General features: G+C 38.6%; 1 protein-coding gene across 1 annotated transcript; it reads right to left on the minus strand.

The window, feature by feature from the left end:
- Positions 1–1,238: 1,238 nt before the first annotated feature.
- On the minus strand, positions 1,239–11,665 carry LOC137601483 (hemicentin-1-like). Its single transcript, XM_068323681.1, has 16 exons — positions 11,584–11,665; positions 10,433–10,753; positions 10,062–10,280; positions 9,627–9,872; positions 9,454–9,515; positions 7,682–7,739; positions 7,105–7,400; positions 6,907–6,919; positions 6,113–6,391; positions 5,724–5,987; positions 4,653–4,931; positions 4,186–4,452; positions 3,257–3,535; positions 2,792–3,061; positions 1,977–2,255; positions 1,239–1,621 (listed from the first exon to the last, which is right to left on the minus strand). The coding sequence occupies exons 1-16, from the start codon at positions 11,663–11,665 to the stop codon at positions 1,239–1,241; spliced, it is 3,597 nt and encodes a 1,198-aa protein (XP_068179782.1).
- Positions 11,666–12,077: the final 412 nt, after the last annotated feature.

The following is a 12,077-nucleotide window of genomic DNA, read 5'->3' on the forward strand; positions in this document are numbered from 1 at the left end:
TTTTTGCACACCTACAATATATGCACAAGACAACACGATTACTGCAGCTTGAACAGAAGTCACACATTTCATTCTCACCTTTTCCTCCGTATCACACCATAAACAAGCATTGCACAGACCACTGCAATAATCAGGCAACATCCAGCTGTTAAAATTGTAGCTCTTGCAGCAGCCCTTGAACAGTCTGAGAATTCTGAAAAGACACCCGAATGCAGTTTGTCTTTGAAATCAAATGTGTCACCAACATTTATACTTCTGTGTTGGTTTTTCTTTTGTTGTCACATACCTGTAATGGTAAAATCGTGACTCGCTGTTTGATTCCGGCCTGTTACAGCATTCACAGCTGTGCAACTGTACGTTCCACCGTGAGAGAGTTCGATGGATGGTATGATGTATGCAGCATCATAACAACTTCTTTGGATGCCATTAAAAAACCATGTGAGTGTTGCCGGTGGCACAGAGGGAGCGGAGCAGTAAAGCATAGTGAACTCTCCGACGTGTAGGAGTGTAGGTCCTGAGATGGTGACGGTGTCTGGTCCATCTGCAACACAACAAAGGTATTATTTATATTATTAATAGAAAGTTCCTGTGTTTCCCTTTTGTATTCATGGTGACTGGATTTATTCTTATCTTCACAAATGGAACTAGAAGGATGAGAAAATAGAGTCCATAACAGAGTCCCGTTTTAAAAAAAAAAAATTACAATCATTACTTGAGTTAATTTTATTTAGATTGCAAGAACAATTGTACGTGCTTTTCATATGGGATGAACGTTTCATTTTGCCTATAAAATATGAGCCTCACTCTCTGATAGTGTGACATGCTGTTCCTCATAAAACGTTTGAGCTCTTGTGTTATTCTGATTAAAGGCTGTCTAGAGTCTGTGAGCAGGATTTGAGACTGAGCATGAGCTCTGCATGCAGAGCTGTAGCCTGGATGTGCCAATCCTGTGAGTAATTGCCTTTTCAAATTTCGTAACATCCATAAACTCACATTGGATGAAGAGATTCACAGGTTGGCTGATTACACTGCTGACACCATTTGACACGTTGCACCTGAACGGTCCCTGGTCATAGCGGGTCACATTAGTGATGATGACCTTGGAGCCTCCATCAGTGAGGTGAACTCTATCACCTGGCGTAACCTCGGAGCTGCCATTCAGCCAGAGGAAAGAGAGGGAAGGTCCTGAAGAGGAGCAGGACAGACTGACGGAGCTGAACTCAAACATCTGTGTGTTGTTAATCGTCACATCCGCAGTGGAAACTTGTGCTGTGGGCGAGCAAGCAAAAGGCGATTAGCACCAAGTATTCATGTTGATCTTTCAGCCATTTATCTAAAAAATACTCAACCGTGCCTCGTATGGAGATTGCGACAGGTGGAAATGTTGCATTCCTGCCAGTTTTGTTGTTGTAGGCCTGACAGCTGTAGTTTCCACTATGACTGATCTGAACGTTCATCAGCCTGAGCTCTGGTCCAGTGTGAGCCAGCTCATCTCCATTCAGGAACCAGTAATACTGGGCAGAAGGTCTAGAGTCAGCTGAGCAGACCAGTCTGATGTTTGATCCTTCTTCATAATGTTCTTGTGATGGAAACAGCTTCAAATGAATATTTTCTGGCCCAACTGGGTGAGACAACATAAAACAGTAAGGTCACTAATTAATAAATTGTGTTAGCTCGAGACGCAGCATGTAGCATTCAGCTCGGCTTGGAGTGCAATGGGCCATTAATGTTTACTATGTTAGTCTCATAATGAATAGCGTCGTTAAATGTAACTATGACTCACTAAATACCGGCTGAACACAATAAAACAGGAAGGAACTCAACACAAATCAAATGAAATACAACCATTCCTGACATGACAGCAGTAATAATCATTATATCAAGCTGTGAATTCATGGGTCTATCCAGTATTTAGTTCATTTATATGGCGCCTCATGTAGCATTTGCATGCAGAGCATGTAAGCACAATAACTCACAGCTTATGTGGAGTTTCACCGGATCGCTGGTGTCATTACTGAAATTATTGAACACGTGACACCTGAATGGTCCCTGATCGTAGCGTGTCACATTAATGACTGAAAGGATGGAGCCTCCGTTAGTGATGTGGACCCTTTCACTTGCTGTAACATTGGAGCTGCCGTTCAGCCAGAGGAAAGAAGGGAAGGACCCAGAAGCAGAGCACAACAGCTTGACGGAGCTTTTGAGCTCTGACAGATCGGTGGTATTGGTGGTTATTACAACATTGGAGATTTGAGCTGTGGGTGGATTAGAAATAAAAGAAAATGTTAGGCGTCATGCAAAAATTAAAACATCAAAAGTGATATAGAGCTTGAATCAACAAAACGCTCATCTCTAGCCAATAATATATATATAGTTACTGTACAGGGGATTGAAACAGATTGAAAGACAACTACAGTATTCAGATCATTTATCCATGTAAAGAAATTAATAAGTGAATTTGTGTCTAACTTTACCTTTGACTCCATGTACGCCTAATGTTGTTTATGCGCCAGTGAGCAACCTATATTTATCAAAACACTACCTCAAAGTGGTCCAAATGTCACTCCTTTAAGTATTGTTAACTCTGCTGAGATGTTAACATGACCTATTTGGGGTTTTCCCCCCTATTTATTAGCAAGATAATGCAAATGCACAGATTTGCAGGAATGTTTCACCAAAGTAGAACCCAAGCACATCCTGAAATTTTTAATGATCAGAATCAGGATCTACTTCTGAGTATTTTTTTTTTTAGAATGCCTTGTTGAGGTTTTGTTTTTCCTAAACAACTTACATTTTTGAACAGAGACAGCCACAGAATGAGATGTTTGATTTCTTAAAGTTCTGTTGTTAAAGGCCTGACAGCTGTAGTTTCCACTTTGACTCATCTGAATGTTTATCAGTCTGAGTTCTGAACCAGAATCAAGCAGCTTGTCTCCGTTCAGAAACCACTTTGTTAAAGCAGGAGGTCTGGAGTCAGCTGAGCAGATCAGGCTGATGTCTGCACCTTCATCATAGTATTCTTGTAATGGAGATAGAATCACATGAATATTTTCTGGACCATCTATGATTAAAAAAAACCCAAAAAAAATATAGTCACTAATAAAACATTGATAGGAGAGGACAAGAACATCACAGATTATGTTATTAACCTTGGGTGAAAGCTTAACTCTGTCTATCACAAACTGTAGTTTTACATTCAGCATTCGCTTTTGTAATTTTTAAATGACCATAATGGATGAAGACAACAGTCACTCACAGCTGATGTTGAGTTCTACTGGACCACTGGAGCCATTACTGACAGGATTGAACACCCAACACCAGAATGGTCCCTGGTCGTAGCGGCTCACATTGACTATAGTGAGAGTAGAGCCTCCATCAGTGAGCTGAACTCTGTCACTGGCTGTGACCTCAGAGCTGCTGTTCATCCAGAAGAAGGATAGGAAGGATCCAGAGCAGGAGCAGGACAGACGGACGGACCCACTGGACTCCAACATGTCCGTGGAGTTTGCATTCACCGTCACATTTGATACTTTCTCTGTGGGATGAACAGATATCGATTATGACAATGCACATTTAAGTAATGACACTTCTGTGAAAGTAGGTGGTACAATATCTCAAGTTTCTCAATGGAGTCCTGGAGTCACCGAAATATTTGGTTTGGATTTTTGTTCCTAAAACAAAAAGTGCCTGTAATTGTTTGGTGTAAAATACAAATACATTGACATTAGCCACACCCCTTCCTGGAAGTGGGTGTGGCTTAGGCTTGCTGATACTTTGCTCCAGTGTGAATGAAGGACGGGCAAACTATGAGCACCTGTTTTCACCCGGGAGGAGGTGCAAAACCTGCTATGACATCATAGTAGACCTCAAATCTGAACGGTCCTTCACAGGACATATTTCCTGATAAGTGGAGCAAGCAAAAAAAGAGTTGTTGTTTTTTATGTGCATCTCTAGAGGACACAAAAGGGTATTTTTGTAGGAAAATCCTGAAAAATTGCACTTTGCACAATATAAGACCTTGAATTTTCAAATTAGGTTATCAATGTTCATTGAAAGAAAAATGTAATTTATGACACTGAATTCAAATTCTTTTGAACACACACAAAATCCAATGCTACAAATGAATAATCAAATATAATCTTATTTAAAATGTCACTACTTTGAAATTATATTCTTTCGACTTACCCAGTACATTTATAACCAAAGGCTTCGAAGATTCATGTCTCATAGTTTTGTTGTTAAACGCCCGACAGCTGTAGTTTCCACTTTGACTCATCTGAATGTTTATCAGTCTGAGTTCTGAACCAGAATCAAGCAGCTTGTCTCCATTCAGAAACCAGTTTATTAAAGCAGGAGGTCTGGAGTCAGCTGAGCAGATCAGGCTGACGTCTGTACCTTCACCATAGTATTCTTGTGATGGAGATAGAATCAAATGAATATTTTCTGGGCCATCTGTGGCAAGAAACATAAAAATATGCAGTCACTAATAAAATATTGATAGGAGAGGACAACTTATAGAACATCACAAATTACTTTATTAACCTGAAGTGAAAACCTAACTGTTTGTGTCACATACTCTGTAGTTTTACATTAATCTTTAGTTTTTCTAATTTTGTAAATGAACATAATGGATGAAGACAACAGTCACTCACAGCTGATGTTGAGTTCTACTGGACCACTGGAGCCATTACTGACAGGATTGAACACCCAACACCAGAATGGTCCCTGGTCGTAGCGGCTCACATTGACTATAGTGAGAGTAGAGCCTCCATCAGTGAGCTGAACTCTGTCACTGGCTGTGACCTCAGAGCTGCTGTTCATCCAGAAGAAGGAGAGGAAGGATCCAGAGCAGGAGCAGGACAGACGGACGGACCCGCTGGACTCCAACATGTCGGTGGAGTTTGCATTCACCGTCACATTCGATACTTTCTCTGTGGGATGAAAAGATATTGATTATGGTAAGGCACATTTAAGTAATGAAAGTAGGTGAGTGAAACTTCCAAGTATAATTAATTATACCATCATTACAACAAATATCTACAGCCTGTACAAAAAACAATTATAGCACTGGGTTTTCTGCAACTGCCAATATTATTTTTATTACATGAATGTCAGCTTAGAAACTTCTTAATTATAATATCCCTCATGGGATCTAATTTAACAAAACAAATTTAAATTTAAAGAAATATCTACAGAAAGAGTACAAATTTTATTTTAATGTAATTTCATCTATAACAATTTACGTTATAGACTGAAAAAAGACAAAACAGGTCTGAAACCTATAAAACAATAGGACTGGTGGTACAAACTTTCTATAATTAGCTTTTACAAAGTTGAATTAAAAAAACAACACCTGTTGTCACAGTCTGACGCGTCAACAGTTTAATGAAAACCCGTAACTTTTTTAATGGTCCAAATAATTTTGGACTTGCTCCCATGAACAATTTTAGATAAAGTTCTGATTTGGTTTACAGTTCCGTGTCTAAAATGCCCGCTCAGTGTCTACGTATGTTTTGCATAAAATATAAAAGAGTTGACACTAGCCACACCCCTTTCTGGAAGTGGGTGTGGCTTAGACTATGTAATTCACAGCACTGAATTCAGACTCTTTTGAACACATACCAAACCCAACAAAACAAATGGATTAATATAAATATGATAAATAATATGATAAATAATATATTTAAAATGTCGCTACCTCAAAAGCATATTTTTTTACTTACCCAATACATTCATAACCAAAGGCTGTGATGATACGTATCTCATAGTTTTGTTGTTAAAGGCCTGACAGCTGTAGTTTCCACTTTGACTCATCTGAATGTTTATCAGTTTGAGTTCTGGTCCAGTATCAGGAAGCTTGTCTCTATTCAGGAACCAATTATACTGGGCAGAAGGTCTGGAGTCCGCCGAACAGGACAAGGTAACATTTGAGCCTTTCATATTGTATTCTTGTGATGAAGATGTCAGATTTACGATTTCTGGGCCAACTGAAGAGAAAATTTCACTAAAATATTAGAAGTTTGACAGTTTTTAGGACAGATTTTTTCTAAAATATTTATTTCTGGTATGTGGAGGAACTTGCAATAAGTAAATATATAAAGTGGTAACTCACAGCTGATGTTGAGTTCTGTTGGATCACTGGTGCCATTACTGACAGGATTGGACACCTGACACCTGAATGGTCCCTGGTCGTAGCGGCTCACATTGACTATAGTGAGAGTAGAGCCTCCATCAGTGAGCTGAACTCTGTCACTGGCTGTGACCTCAGAACTGCTGTTCATCCAGAGGAAAGAAGGGGAGGATCCAGAACAGGAGCAGGACAGACGGACAGTACTATTGAACTCCACCAAGTCTGTATTGCTGGCTCTAACCACCACATTAGAGACCGGTTCTGAAAGTTGAAATAAGCAGCAGAATGGTCAGACTCAAACACGGACAAATCAATTTCTATTTGATTGTCTTCTACCTTTCTGTAGCAGAACATCATTCAAAACTGCTTTCATGCACAATCCAACACCTTTATGCACTAATTCTCTCCTAAAATGCGATTAGTCTTCTGTGTTAACAAACCACATATGAATAACTGTGACTCAACAGTGAAAAGCGTTTAATGTAATTATTAGAAATGTATTAATTCCATTTTTCTTTTACTTTATTGGAGATCGTTAGATAATAATTGTATTAATTTTATCTCTACATGAGGGATGAAAAACAATTTGATTGGCTAGAGGTTGTACCACTGATTGTTTTGGTCTCTCTTGATACACGAGTCTTTGCATCATGTGGTGTTTAATTTACCTGAACGTAGAATTGAATTTCACCTGAATAGGAGATGTGACCATGTGACCAACTGTGACCACGCCCTTTAGGTGGAAGGTGATGACAGTGTAGTGTAGTCATATATACCAAGGACATTTTTCTACTATAATAGTCTATAATAATAGTGAATATGCAATGATTTCCACTGTGAGTTTTCATCTATTTCACGTTGGCATTATATTTAATTCAGTGATTTTAGTTTGGTTAAAAGGAAAAACATCTTGAACAGCTTTTCTGTCAAAAATCATCATGGATCATCTTACCATTTATGAGCAGGTAGCATACTCCTCTTTCTATTCCCACAGGTGGTTTTATAATAGTGACTGAGTATTCTCCAATATCTTTAAGAGTCAGATTCCTGAGCTCCAGAGAGCCAGTTGAACTGAAAAGGGTGATCCTGTCGCTGTATGCTGGGTCTGTTATGTTTACACCAGTTGAGGTTATTATATTTAAATCAAAAAAATTCCAAGTTATTGCCACAAATGGGTTTTCTGTTGGAAGCAGCGTCGTCTTGAACACCACTGTGTCTCCAACCATTCCAGTAAGAGTGCCTGGTAGCACACTGTTCCCATGGCCCAAACCTTGAAAAGAACATTTAATTTATTGGTTGGATATGACAGCAACTGAGAAACAGAATTGGTTGTCATGATGATTTAAGGTTACGTGTTATCTAAAGTAACTCAAACTATTAGATTAACATGAAAATATTATATAATGGTACTACCTAATTAGCACAATCAAGAGCCATTTAAAAAACAGATTATATATGCCATTGTCATCATTATCATGAAAAAAACTATGGTAGCTATGACAAACCATTTCTGTTTATTCCAGTAATGTTCCGTTTAAAGACTTTGCTCACCTGAGATGGCTCCTAGGACGATCAGAAGCATCACCGACGTTTCCATACCTCCTGCTGTCTGTGGGTATGTAGAAAGTGTTTTCAGACCGGAGGTGCTGATACTAGTGTGTGGCCTGGAGGGGAGGGACGATGGACCTCATCTGCAACCCTCAATAAACACCTTGGTGCTCATTAAAGACGATAGAGTAAGAACTGTGTTAGTCAAGATAAAATAAACAGCGGTTGTAAACCCCCTGAAAAGATATTGAGAATTTACCATGAACTGTATATGACACAATAATTATTAGATAAGCTAATGTTTGTGACAACCTATGCAGACCAGAGGCGATGCAACATGACCACATTGCAAATGTACACAACAAATTAAATGTGTATCATTGAATGCAACTGAAAGCATAATTTAGTTGTATTAGATCCTGTACCTGTATATCTACGAGCGATGAGAGTGAGAACTCTTTAAGTATTAATTGTGTCATTTATTTATGAAAAGTTTATGTTCCTTTAAATCTATCAAGGTTAATATGACTGAAGATTTTATGTTGGCAGCATGAATCCTGTTCCTGCAAATTTTCTCATGCACTTGTTGATGTGTGTTCAGACCTAGACAGTATATTACGCTGATGTGGTGACTTTACAACAGTGTGCTGATAATAGCAATAAATCTGATATGCATTTTATAGTTATGTTTGTATGTTTTAGATGTTTAAGTGGTTCATGTATTGGCCATTGTGATAAATGCACCACGTCAGAGCTCACTGAAAAATAAAAGCTCCTGTTCTTTAAAGTGTTGAGGATCTGGGTTGATTTTAAGCCATTATATGCATTAAACTCATAATCTGCAACTGAGTGTACGTTACACAATGGGAATCATCCATGTGAGGACAGATTTCACTTTACCCTGTTGGTTCACTGTATAGCAACCTTGACTGTGAAATAAAATGTTCCACGACAAATCAGCTGATCCAGTTTTAATAACACTTTGTTCTGCTTATGTTTGATAAGAACCCAAATAGTCACATCGAATTATATCATAAATGTGAACGAAATAAACGAAAAGAACGATGGATGGATTGATGGATGGATGACTGGATGGATGGATGGATGGATGGATGAATGGGTGGAGTGATAGATGGATGGATGGATGGATGGATGGATGGATGGATGGATGGATGGATGGATGGATGGATGGATCAGGACTGCTTATGGTAAGAGATGAACAGACAGTGAATCCTAAATAATCAAATTGATTGATGGCAGTGCATGACTTTGCTCTGGTGGAACAAAAAAAAAAAGGAACAAATGGAAAGTTCATTAATACACAACAGAACCCGATAAAGAATTTCAATAGAAGTTTATTATAGTGACAATTTGATAAGCTGTTATCAGGCTTCAGTCACTTTACCAGGTCAGTTATGTAACAAATGAAAAGTCAAAATGTCCTAAATATTACAAAGGTGAATTTGTCAAGAAAGCAAAGCTTCCATCTCTTAATACAAAGTCACATTCCCACAGTCCATGATAATTATACAATGATATATTAAATAAAATAAAAATAAAAAACATTTTAGTTTGTGGTTAATCATATTTAAATACCAATGAAAAATATTATAAATCAATTGTATCGACAAAAACCAAATATGATAATGCTGATTGTAATTTTTTATTGTCATTCACAGATTTATTTCTAAGCAATGTAGAATCTACAGAGACGCCCAGAAAACATATACTGTATATCCACAGAGAAAATGCATTGTTTAGACCAGAAAGAATACCACCGAGGTCAGGACAGTGCAAACCAATATGGACATAGAACCACTGATGCGAGTGGAGGAGTCTAGACCAGAAGAAAAAACAACATTACTCTGTCTTTTCAGTCGTTCACAATCACACATCAGTATGACCAAACAGAGTGATACACAGTATACAGGTATAAGAGCTCAAATACCAGTCAGCATGTGAAACGCAGAGGCTTCCTGCCCAGTGACTGCATTTTTAGCAGTACAGGTGTATCTCCCCAAGTCAAACATTCTCATCTCATGGATGTAGTGCACGAACCCGGACATCTGCATGTGTTTGAACTTCCAGAAGAAAGTTGCTTTTGGTAGGGAGTTTGCAGAACAGCTGAGAAGAACGCTGTCTTCAAGCTCTGCTCCGATTGGTGTTTGAGTGATTATTGGTTTGTCGGGTCCATCTTAACAGATGAGGAAGGAAGAGATGGATTGAATGTCAATCATTCCGATCAGAGTGATGTCAAAGTCATACTTAAAATATATTGATGTTTAAAAACATGACATTATAACATAAAATACAGTACAATACTTACAAAAAACTTTGAGCTGGCATCTGGCCACTTCAAAACTCAAAGAATTGCTGACATTACAGGATATCTCTCCGGTGTCGTTCCTGTGCACGGGGCTGATAGATAACACTCTGTTGCCTTCGTAGAAAGTGAATCTCCCTCCAGGAACCAGAGGCTGGCCGTTTTTCATCCAGACTCTGGTGGATATGGCGCCATCAGCATTGCAGATTAGCTTCACAGAGGTTTTGCCTTCTATTAGGTTTTCTGTGGGGCAGGTTAGGGTGGGTTTTGGTACCGTTGCTGTGAAGAAATGATAAATAAAGTCAAATTAAGAACCACTCCTGTGATGGGTGTAAAACGCAGTAGTAGGGTAGTAGTAGTAATACTAATTACTTACATATTTGTTCTTCCCAAACTTCAAATACAGTATCAAACCAATCAATCTCACTTACCTAAAACCTCCAGTTTAGTAGTTCCTTGAATCTGCGAGGCTCCGTTTGGGATGATTATTAATTCATACTCGCCACTATCGTTTTCGGTCAAGTTGCTCAGCACCAGAGATCCAGTCGTTTTATCTAGAGTGACCCTGTTTTCGTAGCCGTTTCCAACCAGATCTGAACTGGTTGAGGTGATTACATTGATGGTACCATTGAAGCTCCAAGTCAGCACCAGAAATGGTTCGGTGGTCGGTGTTACAGATGTTTTGAAGATGACACTGCCTCCCACTGTTCCACGGAGTGAGTCAGGGAGTATACCGGTCCCATAGCAAAGACCTGCTGACGAAAATCAGAGTTCACCAACATTTCACATTGCATTTAATGCTGATGATATATTTAAATCTAACCTTAACAGATTTCTTACCTGAGGTGAGGAACACAAGTATGGTAGACCTGAGAAATGAATAGTTCATGGTGTATCAGTCAGTCTGGTCCTGCTCTAACGATGCCTGACCTTCTACAGTCTGTGCTTGGGCAGAAACTGATTAAGTGTCCCTATAATTATATGCAGTAAATGAAACGTATCAACAAGACATCTACATGTTTTGTTTAATCATTACCTCAATTAACCTCTGATTGTGGCTTGCCAAACTTAAATGACGCATTAATAAAGCACAGAACTGGATGTTCTGAGCACCAGATAAAATCAATGATTCATCGGAATCGGGGACCATGATGCATTGTGATTTTCCACTTTAAATAAAATTGATTGATTGATTGGTTGATTGGTTGATTATTTATGTGAACATTTATTGTGCTGTGTACACTTTTGTATAATAAAATAAGTTATGTTTTCCTCATTATTAAAGAGCTTTATTGATAATGATTATAACGATAATTATCATTCATTCATTTTCTTGAAGATCATAACCATCTTGTCTTTAGCCACTTATTCAAGGTGCCAGTTGTGGGCATTGTTGGAGCATATCTCAGCTGGCTATGGGCAAGAAATGGGGTACATCCCAAATGAGACGCCAGCCTTTTCACTTTTTGACAAACACTGATTTAATAGTTTGTATGTTCTCCCCGGGTTCTCACTGGGTTCTCTGCCCACCACCAAAAACATGTAACTGTAGATGAACTGACTGTTCAAATTGTCAGTCTACGTGTGGTCCTGCGATGTCCTGGCGTCATGTCCAGGGTGTACCCCGCTTCTTGATTGTAGTCAGCTAGGATAGGCTCCGGCATAACCAATGACCCGTAACTTTGGAATCAAGAAATGAATGATTATTATCATAATCATTATTAATAAACCTCTTGAATAATGACGTAAATAGAACTCCTGTTATTTTGCTTAAAATACAACGAGCTGAAAACATAACCAAACAAAATGGGCGCTGACTGGAGTGCATCCTCTGCTTTCATCGCTGTACTGCCCCCTGCAGTTAAAGCTAACACATTAAAAAAAATCTATTTTTGTGACAAACCAACAAAAATGGAAATGAACATGGGTGGAAACTTATAATGACAAAACAGATTCATCACCATTGCTTAATAGCAACACAAGGAACAGCTTTATTTAATTAAAAAAAAGAGTCACTGAACTCATTGGAATGTTATCTTATCTAAGCTCTTTGTTATAGGTTTTACATACATTCAT

This window comes from Antennarius striatus, chromosome 9 (genome assembly GCF_040054535.1).
Source record: "Antennarius striatus isolate MH-2024 chromosome 9, ASM4005453v1, whole genome shotgun sequence".
NCBI classification, from domain to species: Eukaryota; Metazoa; Chordata; class Actinopteri; order Lophiiformes; family Antennariidae; genus Antennarius; species Antennarius striatus.

Bases quoted from the DNA above. Each gene is read 5' to 3' on its own strand.
- LOC137601483 (XM_068323681.1), bottom strand. From the start codon at position 11,665: ATGCCGGAGCCTATCCTAGCTGACTACAATCAAGAAGCGGGGTACACC. The intron at 10,281-10,432 runs GTAAGTGAGATT...ATTTCTTCACAG, and splicing joins TACTAAACTGGAGGTTTTAG to CAACGGTACCAAAACCCACC. The intron at 1,622-1,976 runs GTGAGTTATTGT...TGTCTCACCCAG, and splicing joins GGTGAAACTCCACATAAGCT to TTGGGCCAGAAAATATTCAT.